General features: G+C 34.9%; 1 protein-coding gene across 1 annotated transcript; it reads right to left on the bottom strand.

The window, feature by feature from the left end:
* Positions 1-3,397: 3,397 nt before the first annotated feature.
* LOC113702989 (uncharacterized) lies at positions 3,398-20,113 on the bottom strand. Its single transcript, XM_027224197.2, has 11 exons — positions 17,804-20,113; positions 17,372-17,611; positions 16,129-16,258; positions 14,238-14,390; positions 13,898-14,106; positions 13,718-13,787; positions 10,675-10,881; positions 8,868-9,100; positions 5,917-5,995; positions 5,701-5,838; positions 3,398-4,449 (listed from the first exon to the last, which is right to left on the bottom strand). Exons 1-11 carry the CDS (start codon positions 19,975-19,977, stop codon positions 4,252-4,254), a joined length of 3,831 nt encoding a protein of 1,276 aa, XP_027079998.2. The 5' UTR covers positions 19,978-20,113; the 3' UTR covers positions 3,398-4,251.
* Between the last annotated feature and the right edge of the window lie 4,057 nt (positions 20,114-24,170).

The following is a 24,170-nucleotide window of genomic DNA, read 5'->3' as shown; positions in this document are numbered from 1 at the left end:
TCATTTTTTTATTTAATATACATTACATCTCAAAAAGTGCTATAGTAGTCCTATTCTATATAATATTACTTTAGAAGAAATTTGTTGCGGAAGTAAATTAGGTGCTATGAAATATCATTTGCCATTTTATTTGTACTGGTGATTTAACCATTGGGATCAGCCCAATAAACAGAGAATGACTCTTAGAATCTTTCCTGCGATCAGGTTCAGAGTTTGAATGTTGCATTTGGCAATTAAGGGTTGAAAAGGTGTAGAAAGGGATCGGAGGATTAAAAAGAAACGATCCCTAATGATTTTATTTTGTACCCTCAGAATATAGTAGCCTATCATGTTTTTCAATAACCATGCAAATAATTTTGGGTAAATGGAACACAATTTAAGAGGTAGATACAAATTTTTGAACATTCATAGTAACCGTATGCCTATTTTTTATATTTTGTTCGGAGCTACAGAATAGAAAAATCTTAAAGTTATTGCTAAATAAAAACATAGATGTAATAAAATTGAATAAATCTTACATACACCGACAGTATATATATTATCATCATTTAGATCCGTGATATATGTGTAAAATTTGAATTTCAAATTCAAATTTTACATAATTGTCATTCATCCAACGCTGACAGTGTATATACGTTTTTAACTTTTTATTGAAGGTTAGTTACAATATTCCCTTGGAAAATGCATGTTTTTCACTTTCTTCTATTGACGATCCAATTTAATTAATCTACATCCTTAACTCTTAATTTTTCTGTATGTAATCAACCTAACAATCCCAAGATGAATAAGTGAATCTTATTCCGTTATGTGGGGTGAATAATGCAACGAAAGTAGATATATGCCTTCTTTTTAAATCAATAATTTGTCAATTCAAGACGAAAATGTACATTGGGGAACATCTTTGTCCACCTTGTAATTTTTATTTATTTCTGTACAGGGGCATATTTGTTTCCTCATTTTATGTATGTAGCATCACACGTTTTCCACTATTTTATTGAGGGCATGTGTGTCATTTTCATGCAATAAGTGCGACTAAAAAGACAAAGTAAATTCACTTTAGACAAGAGTTTTTTAGGATACAAATTGAAAGTTTACGGGATGAATTAAATAAATTGTACAGTAAAAGACACAAAGTGGAAATTCGTTAACTTTGAGGTGAATTTGTAATTAACCCTGATTTGTCGTCATTCTTAAGAAATTCTTAAGTTATAACCTATTTATGGATAAATTGAAAACGAGCTTAATTATATATATATATTTTTTAATTTTAACCATTCAAATGAAAATCTCTAAAATCTCTTAACTTTTCCATGTATGATATAATCCACCTAGCATACCCAAATTGAATTCATGTCAATAATAAATTCTTGTGAGATCACATGTTGCAAAGAAAGAAGTAATAAATTCTTCAATTACATCAATAATATGTCGACTTGGGTCAAAATATGTAACACATGAGGGCGTCTTTGTTCAAAAATTGTAATTTTTGTTCATATTCATAGAAGTTATATCTGTCTACCCATTTTTATCCACGTAAAGTCTCACGTTTATCTCCAAACTAATTTTCTATTGAAACATATATGTCATTTTCCTGCAATTTGTGCATCTAAACTGATGAAGTTGGATTCAATTTGAGCTTTGTTACGATGATTGTATCCTATTGGGTAAAATTGAAAAGTTTTTGGAAATGGAATGATTTAATACACAATAAAGGGTGCAAACTAAGAATCATGTACTTTTAAGGGTGCATCTTATAAATAATATAATTAACCCCATTAATTAGTGTCCTTGAAAATAATCTCATTTGACGAAAACTGCACCAGAATTGCTGCAGTATTGGTAGAAGGAATGTCCAGTTCAGAAGGTTATTCAATTGATGTCACATTGAAAATTGCAAATTTGACCTGAAAATCGGCATAAAATAGAGTTTGTAGTACACCGACCAGGTTGGATAGGATTATTAATCTAATCTTACTTTAATCTTTGGTTAGAATAAAGAAGAGGGACAACTCAACCGACTTTGTGGCATAATAATCTCACTTTTCCTGGAGTCACTTTTGGGATAACACATCCCATAGGAGACAGGAAGAATAAGATTAATATTTGCACTAGGGTCGTGAACATGTCGTATCATAATTTTATTCGACATTTATATTTAAAGTTATACATGATATATTTAGTTTTCGTATTGTATTCGTACCATAAACTGTTTATCAACATGTTTTATCGTGTTTTAACCTAATTGAAGCATTTTACTTTTTTACATAGAAATTGTAGGTGAAACATTGCCAAAAAAGTAGAACATGTTCTCCTTCAAGAAAATATGTGATGTTTTGTTAATCTCTTATAGTTGTAGCCTCTAATTGAACTTTACTTTGTATAAGTCTTGAATGTGCATCTAGCTTGATGGGTTAAAGATTAATAATTTGAAGGATTTTCAATACATTTGGTAAATCATAAACTTATTCAACTGTCTTTTCTCTTTTCTCTTAAGAGCTTTGTAATCTTTGTATTGATGTTAAACACTTTAATGTGATTTTCCAAGAACTAATTTGAAAAAAAAAATCATTTTGGTCAATGTTGCATCTAATGAACTGTTGATCCTAACCACCACGAAGCAAAGCAAGATTATATGAGCCAATTATAGTTTCTAACAGGGCACCTGTTAAGATATATTTCGGGTATTATATTTTTTAAAAATATAAAATTAATTAGGAAAAGTGAATAAATACAATGAAGGGTAGGCAAGATTAAATAAGAAATGTATGTAAATGCAAGAGAGGATAATAGTTGTTAGTATGCGTGTATGTGTGTATATATATATATATATATATAATAGATTAGGTGAATATTAACTGTGTTAACGAGTCTCTAAGGAAACCTGCTAGAAAAACCCTTATAGTTTTACTTTAACCAATCAAGCCAGATGCAGCTTGTGGTAATGGCAAAACAAATATACATGCATCTATTTAACATCTTAACTGAAGTGCAGACTTGATATTTCAGTCATTTGTACAAAGATACTGCTATTAACACCTAATGATCGCATCTTAATTTCTTAAACAAGAGGTACCCACAGAATTGTAGGAGAAAGATCTGCAAAAAAACTTCGAATTTTTGACCATTTTGATTTACCATTAAAAGGGAAAAAAAGGAAAGATCAATGACATCTTTTTACTAGAATTCATGCACTAATTTCCTCTTGTTATTCCGTTTTCTCTGCATCATAATTCTGCATAAGTCAGTACTTCTAACTTCTAGTTGAAAGGGAGAAAGAAAAGGAAAAAAGAAAAGTTTCTGGGATTCCAATTAAAGGATGAAGAAACTTGAAGAAAAAATAAAAGCTTTGAGATGAGGAGTATCATGGACAGCTTTACTTTGCTAAGTATAAAAATCATTTTACTACCAAGTTCTGATTCTCAATAAATGCCAAAGCAAGAAATTTCCTGTCTTTGTTTTTTCTGTTGATTACAAAAGTTCATTTTTACGTTTACAAAATCCACTCTAGCAAGCGAATTTGCAAATGATCAATATTGGCAACCGCTGTACAAATCAATATGCTTCCTCAAGACACATAACTACAAAAAGAAAACACATGCAACATGCTGAGACAATTCTGTTTAAGTCGGATTATAGTGCTTGGCCTTCAAAGAGAGATATAGTCAGTCTGCAGTCCACTGTCAGATGGCCGTCCTCCAGCCTTTTGTTGAACTCTTGTCAAATTTGTATTTCACAGTTCACTCGAAATTCAAGTGTTCAAAGACATCAGATCTTCCTGTACGTGCGTAAAAACATGCCACTGCATTGGTGAACGTAGCGATTTGCCATTCTTTTTGCTAGACTAAGATATTCACAAACCATCCTTCTTTGCTATACAAACTGATGACAACAGTATCCCGACCATCATTCTCATGGAGATATGCACATGCATAAAGCTGCAGCATCGGTTTTAGGTGGCAAAATTCAGCAAAAAGATCACTTCTTTTAATGCCTTGAAGTGGCTTATGAACTCAAGCTTTCAAGTTTGATAACCACACTGGATGTAGATCTTGGCCATCTCGTGGAGCAGCTATAACCAAACTGGATGTAGATCTTAGTCTATCGACCATCTCGTGGAGCAGCTATAACCCTTTCACCTATCTCTTGGCCTACCCACACACTGTCGAGATGTTATAGCAGTGGTAACAAGGCATCAGGTAAAGTCAATTGACTAGCAGCTCTAAGTTCCAATTGTGAAGCCTCTAAAAGGTATCAAGGATACCGGCTTGATCGGTTCCTTTCTGCACTCCTAAACTGGGAGCTCCCATAGGATCTCCAGCCCTCTTGCCACCTGCCACCACCTCTCTCAAACTGGTAATTCTGGAAATCTGCATGCATTTTGGATGTGTTTCTTCCACTGCCTGTATTCTGACCATTTCTTATCTCTTCTTCCATATCATATTGTGACCGCTGTATGTATAATTGGAAAAGCAGAAGTCAGAGGAGAAGAAAATGCACAGCACAGTAGTTGTAGAATGGATAGATTCTGCAAGGTAAATTTAACAATGCACTACGAATGTGATGGAAAAGGGCTACTAGGACATGAAAGCAGCATCATCTGCAAGAAATATAGAAGGGCATCAAGAAAACAAATAACAGAAGGATTTGGTGTAAGAGACTTGAGGATCCATATGCTAACGAAGTAACAAGTCCTTAATTCATCTCTTCTGCCTTCCCAAGCAAAACCATTTTCAAATGACCTTTTGCCAATATATCACCACAAAGTATGAGGTTTGTAACCTGGCAGCAATTTTAGAAGGTCATTTAAGAAAGTTGCTTTCTTGTTTATTCCATCTAAAAATGAAATAAATGTCAGGGATTAGAATGAAAAGAATTCAACCTCCTCATCAGGAATATTGTAACTTAAATGTGTGCAAAGCAGTTTAACTTAGATTGGGATTCCAACACACTAAAAAGCCAAATGATCATTGCAACTAAAACACTCAATCAACTCTGCTTGCACCTGATTTTACTGTTGAGGCACAAGCCCATACCACAGACAAAAACCAATTCTTTGTTCCAACTTGATGATTCGTTCATCAGATAACCGAAGTCTAGAATTTGAAACTTGCTTCCATACTGCAGAAAGGCTTTGGCAAGAACATGTATATTATCATAATTAAGGCTATATGCAATAATTCACTATCCCCGCCCAGTCATTCTATTTAGCCTCTATAATTTTGTTTAAGGATCAAGTTGAGTGTTTCATTATTTTCTTCACATTTGCTTCCTCACTGTCAAAATGTGAGGCTGCAATCCTAATAGAACATTTTAATTTGGTTAAACCAGAAAATGAAATGTTTTAATTTGGATTCTTTTCTTCTAAATTAGTAACTAAATTACTAAGAGATATGACTATGCAAAACTATAAATTTATCGCACTACTTAGCTTTTAGTTTAACAAAAGGAAGCAGTAAATATAGCCCTTCTTTTAGATATTTCGTCACTAAAAATGCTAATGAGGAACCTTGGCCTGTCTTAGAAAAGGACAATTGCATTAATTTCCAATGCTTTATCTTGTCTTTGTAACTGTAACTCCAGTTGTATTCAACTCCTCGCAGTGTTGCCAAAATGTTCTGTGGTCAGTGGGTTTCTGCTACAGTGCACCAATTTTAGACTCTGTTTCTACAAGATGCATAAGGCGATGAATAAATGCAATACCTTGAGAGGGTCTGAAAGGACTGCATATGCCTCTCCAATCATTTTGAAGAGCCTGTCAGCATCTTTATGAACTTCTTCTGCTATTTCCTTCCACATCCCTTCATCTCCATTCTCACTTCTAGCCAAAGATTGCGCAGCCTACATAGGTATTGCTTTTCCATGTAAGAGTAATGTCAAAGTCATGTGAATATGGCAGCAGAAATTTAAGCACAAAACCTTGTCTGGATGATGTTTGAGCGCAGCTCTTCTATAAGCCTTTTTAATTTCTGATGCTGCTGCTGATGGATCAACTCCCCTGGCAATACAATATCATTAAATTCGGTTATTAACGGGAAGGATCTATAATATCATAAGACATGTAACCAGGAAAAAGTCACATCTAAATCACAATGATACTTTCTGATAAATTACAGACTAAATACGCATATCTTCTAAAACATGCCCTATAGGGGCTATAAGAGTAGGTTCAACACAAAGATCCTGAAAATAAATGTTCTTCTGTCAGACCTATTCCGCCTGCCAATCTCTCCATGCCAAAGCAGTAATGTCATAACAATTACGAAAATTAATCTCACTTAATTCTAATTCTCTTTTCCCTGCATAACAGCTTAGTTGACTATCCACCAAAGTTCATATTTGACCAGGCAATTAAAGCAACAAGCGTCAAAATTTCCATTCCATTGATTCAAATCCCACCAAGCTCCAAGGGACCAGACATCTACAGAGGATCATGATATGCCCATAGTATTGTTAGTCACCAGATATATCAAAAGTTATACAGATCTGTTCCAAGCAATAGCAAAAGCATTTTTTTTGGTAAATTCAAATTACCAAATATTGAATTACAAGTAGCAAGAGTTCTTAAAGATGCTGTGAAGTAGAAGAAAATAATGCAGATAGAACTATACCATGCTTCATATAAAAAAATGCTGTTTGACTCCAAATTTCTCATTATTACCTAAACCACCAAATTACTCACTGTAACTGAACTGCTCAAATAATTCCTAGTGCCAGGTGAGATCAATGCATCTGCTTATTTCCTTTTCATATTCGACTTTTTTGTTATATCTGTCGAAGCTCACTTAATGCTTCAACAAAAGAAAAAACTATTAAACCTCACCCTAAGTCATTCTAACAACTAATCTTTCCTATTCTAGTATAGACAGAAAGGCTGAATGATATCTATCTAGAAACATCTAAGACAACAAATTTACAAACATCATGTATATCCCTCAACTTAGAAACTATTTTGAACTTTTTAGGTTGAAATCATGTCTAGCGCAACCATGACATAGGAACTGAAGAAAGTTTTCTGTAAAACCAAGGAGGTGTTCATCAAACCCAACTAATGAAAAAATCTGAAAAAATGTTTAACAGGATTTGTTGTACCAGAAATTTTTTCAAATGCAAAAAGTTGTGAAGTTTATAAACTCTGTCATTGTTTGCATCAATCTGCCATCCATTTTCATTATAGCTTACTTGTTTTAATCCTACTTGCTGCAAATTTCCACAATTTCTCGGACCAATTGGCTGCTCAAATAATGTTCAATTAAGCAGGTATCTGTAAAGGTTGGCAGTTACAGTGCTTCCAAGGCTCTGATTACACAACTTCAATTGAAGGGGGAGGAATTGCAGAGGCCAACTGGTTTTAAAAAATGGAAATCCCTTTTTCCCAGAGATACTAGAATGACAAGAAACATTTTTCCCCTGAGCCTATTTGGGAAAACAAAAAGCTCCAAAAATGGTGCCACTCTTCTCCACTATGCTACTGTGAAGCACTTGTAGCTGAAAACAAGCACAAGGTTTTAAGTATATTGGCAGAAAGGAAACAGTGGAACTCTGGCCCAGGATTGCTGGGAACTTGTGTCAAGTTGTTCGGAACTCTGGGAAATGCCAAGAAGAATTTTAGATGTCATTTTTTTCAAAGAAGGCAGGGAAAGTATACAGCACATGACGAAGCTTTGGAATGTTACGCACTTTTTTTTGTGTGGGTAATATGGGTTGTAAGGTGTAGGAGAGCTTTTCAGGACTTAGCAAAACTTTTATGGATTGTAAAGCACTAGATGTTTTATATGTTTTCTAGTAGTGAGATAATTACTACATGCAAAGAACGTGCAATGAACTCTTTGCTTGAATGACAAGGGTACTTGTACACTTCTTTTATGCATGATATCCCCTTTTTTAATACTAAATATGTACCAGTGATGGAAAACCAATAGAAGAAAATTTGCCAACCCTGCCAAAAAGTCCTTTTCATTAAAAGACAGGTAAATCTTCTCAATAGGTATGAGGCATAGCTCTGGAAGAGTCAAAACTCACAAGTATCCTCAACCAATTCAAAAACCATTATAAACCATTGGAACAAAGTATACAACCTCTTCTGTTAATTGATCTAATCTATGCTGTTCTCTCCAGAGTTTACAAGCGCTATTTCCTACTCAACTAAATCAAACATACAAATGAAAACATCTCAAGCCATAGAAGACCAAATTTCATGGTAATGCCACTCATAAGATCTCAACTTTGAGTTAAAATGAGAGTTAAGTTGAGGGCATTCATACACCAACTAGAAAGCAACATGCTGAGAAGATAGCTTTATCTGTCTTCTCCATTGAATCCATATAAGGGGGGAATGGAACAAAAAACTTATTTTCTGGGAGAGTTTTCTTGAAAGGTAGTACTGTAGCACTTCATTGGATAGAGTTATGAGTGATAAAAAGGTGATTGGTGTAAATGATAAAAGAATCTTTTTATTAAATTACTCCAAGTACAAGCAAACTAAAAAGAGCCCTTTTTTTCACATTTATCAGCTAAAATTCTTCCAATTGTACAACAATTTCATTAACTACAAGCAGAGAAAGTTTATGCTGATAAAATACCTATCAACAAAGAAGTAGGTCAGAAGTAAAAAGTGTCAAAAAAACGAGAAACGAAGACATCAATATGGTTATCTTAGAAATGTACCACACTATTCTGTACATCATAAAATTTTTGAAAAAGCTGAAGCAAGGCAAGCAGACTGTAGCCAGACCATATTACCCCAACTAATTGACATATGATAGTACACATATTTCATAATTAGCAAAATTAATTGTTGGCAGCAACTGCAGTCTCAAATGCCATTAATTCACATTCAGAAACTGAGTATAAGGATAAATCAAACTTACAGAATGAGGTACATATTTAAGGGAATTTCCTTTCTGGAAGCTTCTTCCATCTGAGAAAGCTTTATTTGAGCTTGCTTAAGCTCATTTATATATTTCATTCTGTCAGATGATGCCAACTGATAAATTCTATCCTCCAATTTCCTGGTGAGAAGAGATACAAGCCTTTGTAGATCAAGAGCTGCTTGTCCATAATCTCTGATCAATTCATAAAGAGCAGCACGTCTGGAGAATGCCTGCAAATGTGTAACAACCCTTAAAAAGAGTGAACGGACAAACTAAGTCAATCAAAAAGAAGATTTCAATAATAACCATTTTAAGTCTGAAACCTAACAGTTGCAGCAAGAAAAGATAAAATTCAGTTTCTTTGATCTAAAGAGGCTATGCATATACTGCTTTTACTTTTAAAGATGCAAACAGCTGCAAAATCAAGTATGTGGCCATGCAATTCAAGTTTGCAAAACTACAGAAGCTACAAAAAGTAGCCAGTATCGAAGAGTACTTCTCTCAGTCTGGCTAAAAGGGAGATCTTCTCCAGGTGGCAGCTAAAGTTTTTTCTTTTCCCCCCACTCTAATTATCCTTAACTACTTTCAATACCCAAAAGATAACAAGTAAGCTATGAGTGCATCCAAGACTAAACAGATGTACAAAGTACTGAAAACAGTATAAGTGGAGTTGTACAGCATTGCAACTATTCTAGAGGACGTACAGGATCTTAGAAAAGGTTTTGACAGGTGCTCTTTTGTGTTTATTTCTAGAGCAGCAAATGAAATCAGTCATGCACTAGCTCATTTTGCAGTTAAACTAGTGCATAACATTGAATGGGAAAATGACTTCCCAATATGGCTGATTGAGTTAGGGATGAAAGAAATGAGGGTAGTATCCCCTTTTTGTAATTAATACTTGTATTATCAAGTGTTAATATTAATGAAATCTGTTATCGTTTGTTGGAAAAAAAAGTATAAGTGGAGTTGTATATTTTTGTTCTAATCCAGTATTCATTGTCTCGGCACTCCTAAAGTTTCTCAAAGCAATAAATTTACTAATTGAGTAAAAACCTAATTCCAAGCACTCAAATATCCAATTTATTCTTCACCAAAGTTCAGATGACTTTAAGCACGTTGCTCATCGAAAACTTAACAGCATTAAATCCATCCTCACTAGTTATGTTGATTTAGGTTAATAACTAGATATTCATTAATTGCCTTTTCTTATTTTCCTCGAAGTCAAGTATTACACAAAGTTACGATGTACTTGGTAGAAGATGGCAAACCATTGCTAAAGATGCAGACATTATCTTCTAACAGCATCTGTCCAAAGTTTAGAAAAGTCTGCATTTTTTAAAAAATAAGGACTGGGAAAATTAAGAAGTATTTGGAAAAGTTCAACCAACATATGAGGCCACACAAAAAAGCTTTGGAAACATAGAAGGATCAACGATTATTTCATTCTGGGAAAAAACCCAGCACTAGGAGTTAAATTCTTGAAGAAAACTACACTGATATAAAAATCAACTCATGTACTGAAAGTACTATGTAAAACATTCTAAAGTATTTCTCTGGCTCCATTCTTAAGTATTTTCTTCGGACTCCTAAATGATAATCTCCCACAAGCAACATGGAGACCCCACTCTGTTTGAATACAGAAAACCTAAAGTCAGATGAACAGCCTCTTTTTCGATCTAAAATGTTAGTTTGGTGATCTGCGGTATTCAAAAGAGCATTAAGAGGACTTAAAAGTCCCAATTCATAATCTGAACTAAATAGTTCCTAAGCAGCATGATACTGAAAACTACATATCAAGGCAAACCTTCACGTAATTCCCATCAAGGGCTATAGCCAAGCTACAATCAGCTATTGCATCTGCAAATTGACCCATAGCTCGATATGCAGCAGCTCGATTACAGAAACATATTGATGCAAAAGGCCTTGACTCAACATTGCATAATATAGCAGCAGTGTAGTGCTGTACAGCTTCTGCATGCCTCCCTGATTGAAATGCTTCATTTCCTGCACCCTGAAGCCAAAATGCACGAGTGCTTTACACCCTAGGAAACAACTCCACATGGTGCTATTTGCAGTTTCTAATATGTATTTGAAGAATTTATAGCATTGGAATTCATGAAAGAGGAAGTTTACAAACACTTGTGCCCGCATGCAAACCAAATAAAGAAAGATGGAGACAGCCAAGAATAAGAATTTTAAAAACTAAATGCACGATAATATTTTGCTTTAGTTCAAGTGTGTCATGTAGCTACACACTGTCTATATTTCATCAACAGTCCAGATCTGTGTTTTGGTCTTCCTTCTCCCTGTTAAAAGATTATAAGAATTAGTCTTTATTGATATATCATCACCTTCCACCAATAATTCTATCAGTCCTATCATATTCCATTAAAGAACCATACCCTGAATAGTTGTAGCTAAATGTGCCAAATGAAGCCCAACTTCAGCAACATTCAAAGACTGGTATGACATTTTTATACTAATAATAACAGAATGCAACAGCATTTTGACATCAAAATTAAGCAGTAAAAGGGTCCCTTAAGTCCTGTCTCTCTAATCTCTAGCTAAACCCAAATCTCCTTTCCCTATCTCGCAGACAAAATTCAACCAAATTATGATATTTCAGTAGCATCTTTTCCCCTCTATCTCATGCTTGTCCTTCTCCCTTTCCTACTTGAGTCATTCCTCCCTCCCCAACACCCCCCCAGAATAAAAACTTCCTTAGTCAAAAACCTCCATAGCCAGGCGCCATGGTCAACAGGCAATTCTATTTTGATTACTTTCTGTGCACCGGGAAGATGAAGCAACTTACTTTTGCACTCAGATAACATCAGCCACCACCTAAGCCTACTTCATTCCCCACAATGCCCTCTCTCAACCAAAGGTGGACAAGTGGTGGACAAGTAAGCATACTTTAGTGGACAAGTCGTGGTACTTAGTTTCCCAAAGCAAGCAGTCTATAATTCTGTCAATGGCTCCATTATAAGAAGAGAGGGGGGGGGGGGGGACCTTGATTCCAGGGAGGTTCTACCAAGTAAATTTCCATTTGGCGCATGGACCAATAAGACATGCAGTCATTAATGCATTAAGGACAACAGCTCCCAGAAAATAAGCTAATCAAACTTTATAGAAAACCTTGATCAATGGCAACTGAACTTTATGGAGGCCAAGGATGTGTATCTTCATAAAAACCTTGATCAATGTTGCCAGTTAACAATATTTCAAGTATCCACAAGAAATAAGTTCTTGAATAGTCTTTTTAACATTTCAATAAACTATATGTTTACTCAATTGGAGTTCAGAAGTCACCAGAAGGAGAGTTTTTGCTTTGCTTACAAATTCACTTTATGAATAACATACCTAGATGAGAAGAAAATACTGGATGTCCTAATTCTATCCAGAAATATCATCAGCGCTCTCAGGGCCAAACATGCATCATGAAAATTCAGCATGAAATACAGCTTCATCAAAATGCTGAAAACCTACTCTTAACTCATTAGACGAAGTGCAAGTTATAGAGACCAAAAGTATTGTTGTTTAAATCTGATATGCACACCCTAATAACAAAATCTGCCGAAAACAGAAAACTCATTAGCTAAGAAACTGCATGCTGGAATCATTCAATTACCATATTGAATGAAATTAAATCAATGGATGGTAAAAATACAAGCTTAGGGCATAAAAAAAATCATCTAAATCCAGAAAGTTCTCCTTCAAAATGAAGCAAATACATTCCTTTTCATATGTTTTTCCCTTGAACTGTGTACAAATCACCAAGTTCCACCATAACACCATCCTACAAAATCCCTTTATTTCTAAACATTATGTCACCAATGAATAGCATTTCCTTCTCCAATCTAATGGATTTGAAATGGCCAAGCCTTCTCCTTCAACACAGGGTGACTGGCCAAGTGAAAAGCTAACCATCTTGAAGGTCAAAAGAACAGGATTTCACTCAAGAAGGATTAATACAACAACTAACACCTCCAAAACAACTCAACTCCTAGAAGAACGACATACAAGCTTTCTTGACCTTAATCTATACCAACTCCATCTGACAGATTTGAATGTGATTATGTCAATACATTATTACGTTAGGAAGCTAAAGCTTTGATGATCATGACCCCTAAAACGTAACCTGTAACAAGGCTATTCCATCTCTGAACAGAACACATATAACAAGCACATTCATCTGTACTGTCTGATCAGTCAATTTTTGGTCTATAGTTTCTTCTGATGTTTCCGAATAAGCCTCACTTTTTAGGAACCACGTACGTTACCTCTCTTATGAGCAAGCTTTTTAAGATCACTAAGCCCTGACAGATTTGGTCAAAATCTTTAGAATAATAGATGGCTTAAAATGTAAGAAATATGTTTATAAGCTGAATCTGCTGATAGCAAAAATTCACATAAGATCTAATGCAATCAAACCTTTTAGAACTGACCCAAAAGGAAGATAATGAAAAGAGAAATCCACATTAACCAAAACTTTGGAAAAAGAAAATCCAGAATAAGCTAAATCTCAAAACAATTTTTTGATCCTCTAAGCTATTGTCAAATAGCTCTAAAGTTTTACCAGAGTACTAAATCAAACAGTCCAACAGATCAATAATAAATCATATATATATATATATATATATGTCCAGAAAATCATAAAACATCTTCTTTTACATGAAATTTCGAATCTAATCCCTGAAGACTGATGGAATATGGGAATTAAAAAAGCTATCCGAGAAAATCTCAGGCTAATCACTCGTGTTTTTCTTTTAAATTGTAATATGAGGAAAAGGTTGATGGCATCAACAATACAAGCATGACATCAAAATACGGGCTTAAAGAATAACAACCTTATTATGTAAGAGTTCACGTATGGTGCCAGCCAAAGGAATGAGAGATTCTAAATTCTTGCTTTGACCCCTGCAGAGAGGATCCAAGTGAGAAACTAAACAGAAATTAGCAACTTGGATTTATCACTAAGACGATCTTAAAAATAGTGTTAATGCAGACAGATGCATAGAGTGTGGTACTTCTCTATGACAGGGAGTGACTCCTCTTGCTTCCTCAAAAATTCAAGAGCTTCCTCCAGCCTTCCAGCATAAAAGTGAGCCTTAACAACAAGTGAACAGCACCAAACCCAGGAACGAGAGTCCTTATGTGCGTCAGAAACATCAAATTTCGATACAAAGGCACCAAGGTTCTGACCACACAACTGAATAACATCTTCATACCTCTGTAGCTGTAAAATGAAATCAACATTCATAAACTTCTAGTGGAAAATTATTCCAATGCAGAATGTGCATTAGAAAATTTTCATTATTAGGCAAAGCTCCTTAGTGAAGATTTTTTGTCAAGCATATTGCGACATACCATAAGAAGAGAATTAGCTTTGCTTTCAAGTAAATGTTCTGAGTAAGGACTTATAATCAGTGCCTCATCAATTAAACCCAATGCAGTCTCCGCATCAGCAGACGTTCCTTGTTGCAAACATTCGGCGCATTGCTTCATGAACTCTGATACTTTCTGGCAGCCATGGATCAAAAATTACTCTCATTAGAAGTTCCAAATTGCATTCATCATTCTTTTTTTTTTTGGCATATTTATCCAGAAACAAAATTAAAACAACATTTTTGCAGACATTCTTCTTTTAATAGGGACTTGTATCAGCAAAATCATCACCAGCAATCACATTCATCTCAAGTTAAGCCTACCTAGAAAGGAATTTGACCTCAATCTCACAAATGATATAGGCTTTGTTTAGTTGACGGGAAAGCAATGAATGCAATCACATTCCAAGTTCACCCGTCAGATTTTATACCAAGACAAATACAGTCAGTGATTGGGAACTAAAATACACTTGCCGGGAACTCCAAATATACAAACATAGATAGTGAAGAAAAGATTTAATTTTCAGAAATTCAAGTAAGCATACTCTTCTGAAGTTCAACTACGCTTGATTCCCAACTAACAATTTCTTTACATTCCGCTAGCAATAGCAGAGGATGCTATATATGACTGATTAGTCTAAAACTACAAGGTGCAAAGTTTATGGTGAAACATAATTTATATGTGGACACAATAAATCAAGTAACTAATAACTTGATTGACAAAGGAAGAAGATTCTGGTTTTGGGGTTTATTAGAAGAAATTGAATCAATTATTAACCATGCATAACAAAAGATATTAGGCTGGAATCATTATCCATCTAGCATGGCATTCAGCTTTTGCAAATTGTACAGACCTGGAAGAAGAACAGCTGATTAATACAACTAATTACTACACATAACAAATAAGGCTGCTCTAACTCTATATTAGACCCCATCTCCATTCTTTGTCATCTATCTCCTTTTTCTCAATTCATAATCACTTTCACAAAACATGAAAAGATCAATCATGAAGAAAGACATAACTTTTTCTATAGGATGGTATGTATGGCCTATCAAATTCCACAGACTATGAAATGAAATGCTACCTTAAGATTTAGGATTCACTTGAGTTTTGAAGACAAATTCCTAGTTTTGAGGAATCATACACGCTACTTGCCAAAGTCAGGAAGTTGGACCAATTTATTGAAATTGCTTAACCTTCCAGAATCCAAGAACAAACAGATTAAGCTATATGCTTTCTCTGCAATATATGGAAGTTACACAAACAGAAATCGGGTCAAAGCTCTTTAATACTGAAGTCTAAAACTTCTGGTGGCCCAAGTCCCCAACAGGTCCAGGCCCAGGTACATCAGTAATTTACTTGGTTCAAGTTGTATGCTACTAATAAGGTTGGGTGTCCAATATCCAATTCTGTAATCACGTGTAACTGAGAATTTGGGAATGTGAACCCACAGAAAACTGCAATTGAGGCATATAGTAAGATATTTCAAGCAGGATTTCTTTCTTGCATTCCAATTGAGAAAGTAAACTATAAAAGGATGTTATATGTGCTTAACAAATATTCTTTTCTAGGAACTACTTTCTATACTTAAGTAGCTTGTCAAATTATAGAAAGGGTGTACAACCTATGCACACAAGCATATTCAATTGTGAGATCCACAAACCTCCAACCCTTGACTTGATTCTTAAGAATCATTTTGTTGTTCGATCTTTATAAGGTAAATTTCCAAGTGCATGCATAACACTGAATCATCAGGTCCAAAGGTTGGTACAATGTCCAAGATCAGTATAGAGTTTTTACCATTCTGTAGAGAGTTTACCTACATTATTTTATACTGTAATAGCTTTGTTACAGCAAAAAGGTACTTTTATACCTGTGCCTTTTCTAGGCCCTCAGATGCTTCTACCAAAAGCTTTCGATCCGCACAGACGTCACTCCCCGCTTGCAAGCACTTCATATAATGCAATGATGCATCATCAACTTCCCCTAGGGCAAGATAGCAGCTAAAGAAAAGAATCAGTAAGAAACATGAAAGCATAAAATAATTATACCTTCCTGCTGCTCAAAGCTCCAATATTACAGTTCCCAAGATTCAAAGCATATAACTCATAAATAGTGAATCAAATTTGTATCAATTTCCAAAATCGAATCACCATTAGCATTCAAATAACAATGTGCTATATAGCCTATAAATCTTAGGAGGCTTTGGAATTATGAGTCAAAATTAATTGACATCACTATAGCCAATCTTTTGTTTGATTAGTGCTCTAAACCACACATCAAAGATGTTTACCTTTTTATCCTTATTTTTGATACAGCTGGACAATCCACAATCCACATAAATGTTAGTTGATATCTCCAATATCATCTTACCATGGACCTCAATGCACACACGCACCTCCACAGACAGGAAAAGAGAATTATCACAACTATTGACTTCATCGTTGATGGCTACTTGTGGAGATTTCAAGATAGTACTCAAAGAGAATAAGAGCATTTCTCTACAACTAAATCTTGTTTCAAATTTTTAGTTCTTCAACATTAAGATCAAGTCATTTCAGTAACTACATAGGGGGAAAAAATTGCACTACTGTGAAGGATTACTTCCACTGACCTCCCTGATATTTGATATAGTAATAAAGATCTTCGCACTGCTTTTGGAGGCCTGACTAACCTCATTTTTGAAGTTATTTTATAATATTTTGTTCCTATAATCTAGTCTTGATCACCTGCCCATGCTATCTGCCTATAAGTGTAAAGCGTTTAAGTAGGATTAGGGTAAAGCAACTAAAAAACCTTCTGTCATTGTTAATTCAAGACCAGAGCAGAGGTTTCTCACCCTAGGAACTGCCAATACTAACCCAATTGTAAAAGCATATTAAACATATTATAAAAAAAAGAACAAAAATCATGACAAACAAAGAAGTACTATATCATTACCAAAAAAAAAACAAAATCAAAACTGATTCATGAAGAAACTCAAGGGAAGAAAAGAAGATTATACAAACACATGAAAAAAATAAAATAATAATAATAATAATATCTTGCATTTGAAAAAAATAAAAATATTAATAATAATAATAGGGGAAAAAAGCCAAGAAGTAAACAGGTCTTACTTTGCAGCTCGAACTTGCACTCTGAGGAAGCTGGGATCTATTGCATAAGCCTTCATACAATCTTCTAGAGCATCTTTTATTCTTCCAAGAGACATACGAGTTGCAGCACGGTTGCTATAGCACAACATCAGAGCCCTAAGACAGCTCTTGGATGTCTCATTTTCAGGAACAGAGTTCACCCCTTGAGAATAAAAATCCTCCGCTTTAGACAAATCCCCAGTTGCATAGGCTTGGTTTCCCCTGATGCAAATCCACATTATATGCATGGTTTCAGAAAATGTAAAATGCTACACCAAATATCAAATTTGCAGAGCCACTCAAGCTACTACAACCAAAATGAAGAACACAAAAGACATTTGGATAAGACTATTATTCATCATCATGCAAGAATACAGTAAAGATTGCTCTGAGAATATCTAAATGAATCCACACCTGAGTCGCCATTTTTCACAAGCTTCCTGGGCCACTATGCTGGCAGATGTACTTGAGTTATTCTCTCCCTTGGATTCCTGTTTCTTAACTGGCTCGGAAATATAACCAGTTTGGTTCAACAAGGTAGATGCATCACCTTTTCGACCTTGCCTGGGGGACGAAAGTGCACACGTTCCAGAGACCGGAAAATAATCTAAACGGGATGACGAGTACGAGTCTCTGCTATTTGGAGACAAACAATGTGAATCTTGACCAACTTTTGATCGACTTTTCTTCTTGGAGGCACGAGCTGTTGTCAATGATTGACCTTGGGCAGCAGAAGATGCAGCAAAGATGAAACTACCCTGGCCACTCTCTTCCATTCTTGGAGCAAAATCAAAATGACTGTCCCCATCACCCTCCTGCTTCCCAATCCCTAAGCCAGAATTTACTTCTGTATCCGAACCTGTGGCAAGTGTATCAGCTGCAGTCACAAAGCTATCAGTGCTATAGTCTAAGTGTTCGGTTGCAGATTTGAAGCTTTCCGTCTCGGTCCCCGATATAGACTCTTCAGAAGGTCCCTCGGCATTAAATACTTTATCAAAACAGTATGCAGATTTTTCCTCTTCCTTCTCTTTGCACTTTTCATCATCATTTATATCCAGACGTTCTGCAGCATCAACCAGTTCTTCATCTGTCATATCGTTTGAAACTGCTGGACGTGACTCATTTGAGGCACAATCATCATCAACATGGAGAGTCTCTTCTGATGTTACTGAAGTTTCTCTTGAGAAATTACTCTCTGCCAGGGTCTCCTGATAGGGAGAAATATCCATTGGAGAATACGGTTCACAAGAGTCATCAATTTCCTGCAAATTTTCCCCCAAGATAATATCTTGTGTGGAACTCAGCTGAACTGGATTGAGGTTTTTTGACTTCCCTTTCTTTTTCTTTGATCTAGTGGCTTTAGACGAATCCCTTTTTGTTTCAAATTTTCTATTCAAGTTTCCTATCATATTCGGTGTTTTAAACTCTACATTTTGCATCCCCATGTCATCCCACTTGCTACTAAAACTAAAATGAACTTTCTTTTCAGTTCTATCCTGAAATGTAGCCTCAACAGCATTCCCAAAACCATCAAAACGAACACCACTGCCCACAAATGGCGATGACGATGTTGTACAACTTTGATCTTCCAAACGCACTTGACTATCACTCAAACTATCACTTAGCCCTGAAGGGATCGAGTCAGAAGCATTATCAGGCTTGGGACCAGACCAATTTCGGGCCTGCTTCTGATTACATTCTGCTGTAACTAAAGACAAGTTTCCACTTCCCATTTTATCTTCTTGGCCTAAGCCACTATCGATTTTTTTATTCTCTCGACCACTCAGTGACTCTTCGATCTTAAAATTTTCCATGTTATCACGAGGAACAGTCTCTGAGCTTCCACAACTTCCCTGATTAGCAAAGCTCTGAGAATTAATCTTACTTAGACTCTCTTTAATATTCAATTTCTTCAATTCATTCTGGAGCTCTTCCCTGAAACTCCTAACCTTTCCATCATTCTCGATATTTAACTGTCTCATATAATCTGGCAAATCACACTCAGCCGTCTCATCAATATCCGCACTCGTTTTCTTCACATTTCCACCCAAATTCACACTTCTTTCTTTTCCAATTCTCAAGTTCATAATTTCATCAGCTACTTCATTCTTCTCCATAAAACTATCCAATCTCGAATTCGAAAATAAATTACCGTCACTACTACCAATTCTACTGCCCCCAAATGCAAATGCATCACTTCTCAGATCAAAATGACCCGAATTAAGAAAACCCGACCCGGAACTCATTTCAGATACGGGTCGAAAGGGATTAACACCCGGGTCATCTCCCGTTGAGCGGAGATGATGGGCTGGCATGGCTTTCTTCCGCCGGGTAATCCGAGGAGCCGCCTTAGACGACAGTTCACCGGGCTTGGTGGGGCCCAATGCCGGAGAATTGAACCCGAAATTAGGGTCCATTGGATTAATCGTATCCGAGGAAGCAGAAATTGCACTAGTCTTATAAATATTTCTTTTACTATCGAAAAATTCAAATGAAGAAGAAAATGAGGTGAGAAAAATCTGACCGTTAGGGTTTTGAGTGGTGGCGCGAGGCGGAGCTCCAGAAGAGTCAATGAAGGCCGGCGACATAAGTCATCTAATCGGACGGCCAGGAATTTATGAGCTTTTTTTTCATTGATAATGATCAACCCAACGGGGAAAAGTTAGTGATTATGGGAAATGTAGAATATTGTGGCCTTTCCGTTTTTGATTGTTGGGGAAGAGAATGGAAAGAGGAGGCTTTGGTGGCTCATTTGTAATTTTGCTTTTGGTTTTTCTTGTTTTTTCGAAATTATTGGTGTTGTTTGTTCCCACATTATTCGCCTATAATAATTTAGCAGTATTTGATTAAATTATGCATTGCCTTGCTCTCCATGTTGCTTCGGTTTGAAGGAAAAGAAAGAAGGGCACATGTATCTGTTGGAAATTTTTTGCAATTTATTAAAGTTTTGATAATGTATTGGTTATGAATACGGGTGTGCAAGGCACACATGACGTGTATACAATTATTAACCTTTTATTTAAGAGAATTAATGAAAATTATTTCTACACAAAATAATTTTATTAATTAGTTGTTTTCATTTCTTTTCTTAGTTTAACCCAATTTTTCGTGGAAGTGGGCTATTAACTAATAAGCGGTTAAAAGCCTGATAATATGAATTTTTGTTAAAAGAAATCGGTAAAAAATTTGGATAGCTTTTAAGTTAGTTGATTTTTGACTCTCTAACTATTAACTATATACTTTTACCCCTCGAATTTGTAAAGGAGTATATTTTTTGCTTTTTTGATTTTTGGTCACGGCCATGAATGATTTTTGGATTGAAATTGAAGGAAATGCAAAAAAAAAAAAAAAAAAATTGAGATTTTGAATTTGGATGAGGGTTGAAAATGATGATGATGATTGTTGTAGGAATTTTTTGGCTGGTAAATCATGAAACAAGAAGAGGTCCTCTGATCCTTTTGTACTTGAAAAATTCTTCTCATAATCATCAGTGAATCCCGAGCCGGAAGAAGAAGCACAAAGCGGCAGCCTCTGTGTTAGGCTTTTTTGGTTAATTATATTTATCTCCTTTGAAGTTTGACTAAACTAAGGATTAGCCCCTAAAGTTTGGGGTGTGTTTTTGAAAAAGTATGTGTCAATCACTTGAGGGCATTTTTGCCCTAAAAACCTGCGATGGCAAATCATGTGCTTATGACCAGTTGGTTTACCGGCTAAATGGAGTGACATGACCTAAGAGGCCCGTTATAAACAGTTAAATGACCTTTCTGGCAAAAAAAAAAAAAGAGTTTGGTAATGAAGCGGTGCTATTTTTAATAGTTAAGTGACTATTTTGGCCATCTATTCAATAAATTATGAGACACAACTTTTGAACGTTATTTGGTTTTTTTTTTCCACATTATTGTCTTAGTTGCTATGTATGTTTTTTCATTTTTGGTAAGGGTAAACTTAGATGAATTTGGCTTTGATCATCACTATAGGTCAGGATATGACTTCAGGATCAAAGATTTGTACAGATCATTCCCCAGTATAAAACCTCACATCGACAGCAAGATTTGAATATATGATTTTTTATAAAAGAAGTGATTCATTCTTATCAATTGAGCCAATTTGTATTATCATGTATATGTTATTTTAGTGTTTAAATAAGTTGTATTAATGCGTACACCACGCAGCACAGTTGTAAGCGACGGTTGTAAAAGGCTGTGACCAAATACCACATGCTCAAATTCTTAACAGCTATTTTGCCCATTACATTGGAAGTCCTATGCGGATATTCTTTTATCTTGACGACAAAAAGAACAACAGTATCATTAGAATGTATTTCTCTCATTCATTATGTCAGTTGGAAAGATGTATTTATTACGAAGCATAGTTCAATGATATGTGATGAATAATTTGGTACACTATCATAATTTGGGTGGTAAAATGAAAATAAGGTTTACTTTAGTACATTGAACAATTCGATATTAGGGATGTTGATTTGATGCGAAACTTAGGTATGATTATAATTGTGTATATATATATAGGCAATCATATTTACGAGTTATACGCTATTTGTTTGTGTGGGTAGTGAAGGATTTTTATATTATATTTGGTAGTTAAGAATCCATGATCGAAAGGAATGTAAGATATTTTCTTATAATATTAGGTATAAACTGTCACTTATTGGAAAAATCATAACATACTATTCATTAGTGGAGCCAGTTTTACTTGACTTTTGGATTTTAGCTGATACTTCTTGTTTAAGCATCGTAAAGTATTATTTGTTATGTGTGAAGTTTTGACTCAAAAAGCTTTCAATCAAATATTTTATTTCTTCACCATCCTAGCTATTGATTTTTAAAGTTGACCAAAAGTTTGGCTCTGAAAGCGACTTAGAATTTGAGAATTTCTTCTTGTTAGAGTTATTTGCATGATTTTTGTAGCATTTTCTTAGAACTTTAAAAGAAAAAAAAATTTGATTTTGTCATATAGATCTTGTGCAAGTCTTTCAGGATACATTAGTTTGATTGATGATATTATATTGAGTTTATCATTAAGCATTGATTTCTCTATAGGATTAATGTTGACTTTTGAAAGGTATTGTACTCCGGCAGATAAAGTTTGATGGATAAAGTGAGTTTTGTGATTAGATCATTATTTGGGTTTCGAGTATAATGTTAAGTTGCATATGGTTTTGATGTAGTTGGGAATATATCTTAATATTTGTGGAAGTTGATTATAATTAAAGGATTAGTTGTTCCTTGAATGTGCGATTATGAGATATTTAAGGAATTTCGAATTGGTTATTATGTAGTTGGCATTGTTACATGTTGGTTTTAAGTTATTGTTGTCATTTGGAAACTTGATTGGAAATCGAAATTAAGGATGGAGGGTTTGGGATTGGAATAATCTCTCGTATACTTTGCTATTGAACTCGTAATTAAAGATTGGACAAGGCAAATAGAATAGATACTAGGTTACATAGTTAAGGAAAACTTGGATTTCATCAATTCTTTTATAACAGTCAGCCATGTACAATTCTGGGAAATTAGTCATAAGTTGGTATAGAAATATCGGAATTGAGCGATTTAAGTTGCGTTTGAAACTAGATTCATAGAAATTTCTAACGTATAAAATACAGGTTCTGATTCTTTCCCTTTTGATACCAGAAAATTCGGGAAGTTGACTGAAATTTTGGTTCTGCACTGTATAGTAGCACTAGAAATGTCCTGCTTTTGAACGATGATAGGCCAGTTTGTGTTTTTAGAAATTGTTAGTATTAGGAGCCTAGTTTTCAACTATACTAACTTTGTAGCTTTTAAATGCATATGGCTTTAGTTATGTTTGTTTAACTAAGCACTGCCAAAACTGAAAATCATACATAATAATGCTACTTTGAACTAGGTTCTCATCTCATAGGTGTGGGAAGCATATTTCTATATTTCTCATTTCATAGGTCTCGAATTAAGTAATTTGGAATTGTTTATGGGCAGGGAGGACACGTACAACGAGAATTACTTGAGTTAAGTTGGGTATTGGTTTATTTGGCTAAGGTAAGTAGTTTTGGGGCTCGTTCATTTTCAACTCAGGTTTTATGAATGAAAATGGTTTCAACTGCTTATGTTAATATGAAATTCAGTGCGGGTAAAAATACATTTATTGCTTTTGACATACAAAGAATTATGATAAAGATGGATATGATTTGTTTCTAAATTTTGAATACAATGTATGTTCTGTAGTATGAGCTCGTGATTCTTGGTTACTATCTTTGAAACTATTTCTATCATTTTCGTCTATCTGGCCTACCTAGCGGGACAAATAGCTAGGAACTTTCTGTCTGTCCGGCCTACTTAGTGAGACAAATAGGTAGGGACCTTTTGTCTAGCCTGCCAGACGGAACAAATAGCTAGGACCGGATATCTAGTTACTGATATAGTTGAAGACTCCATTTGTTAATATTTTCAATGAAGAACACATTTTATTTGAAGATGTATGATCAAGTATGGGGGTTTCTAGAGAAAACTAAAGGCTTCTTTAGATTAGCCTTGCTTTGATTTTTTTTTTTTTTTTTGTTTGATAACTTTTATATATCGAATTAGACAGTGGCAGTGAATGGTTTTATTTTGCATGACAGGTTGAATTTGCGGTTGATCTTGATTATTGCCAATTGCTGCAGATGTACATGGTAGGAAGATTCAGAAGTTAGTTCTTTTGGTTTTGATTCTAAACAATGTGACAATATGTCCTAGTTTTGGGGCGTGATGCCAACCCTGAAAGCAAAAATTTTAATTCAGAATTA

This window comes from Coffea arabica, chromosome 1e (assembly GCF_036785885.1).
Source record: "Coffea arabica cultivar ET-39 chromosome 1e, Coffea Arabica ET-39 HiFi, whole genome shotgun sequence".
Classification (NCBI taxonomy): domain Eukaryota; kingdom Viridiplantae; phylum Streptophyta; class Magnoliopsida; order Gentianales; family Rubiaceae; genus Coffea; species Coffea arabica.
Note: the sequence above shows the minus strand (reverse complement) of the source record. Positions and strands in the feature narration are given on the sequence as shown.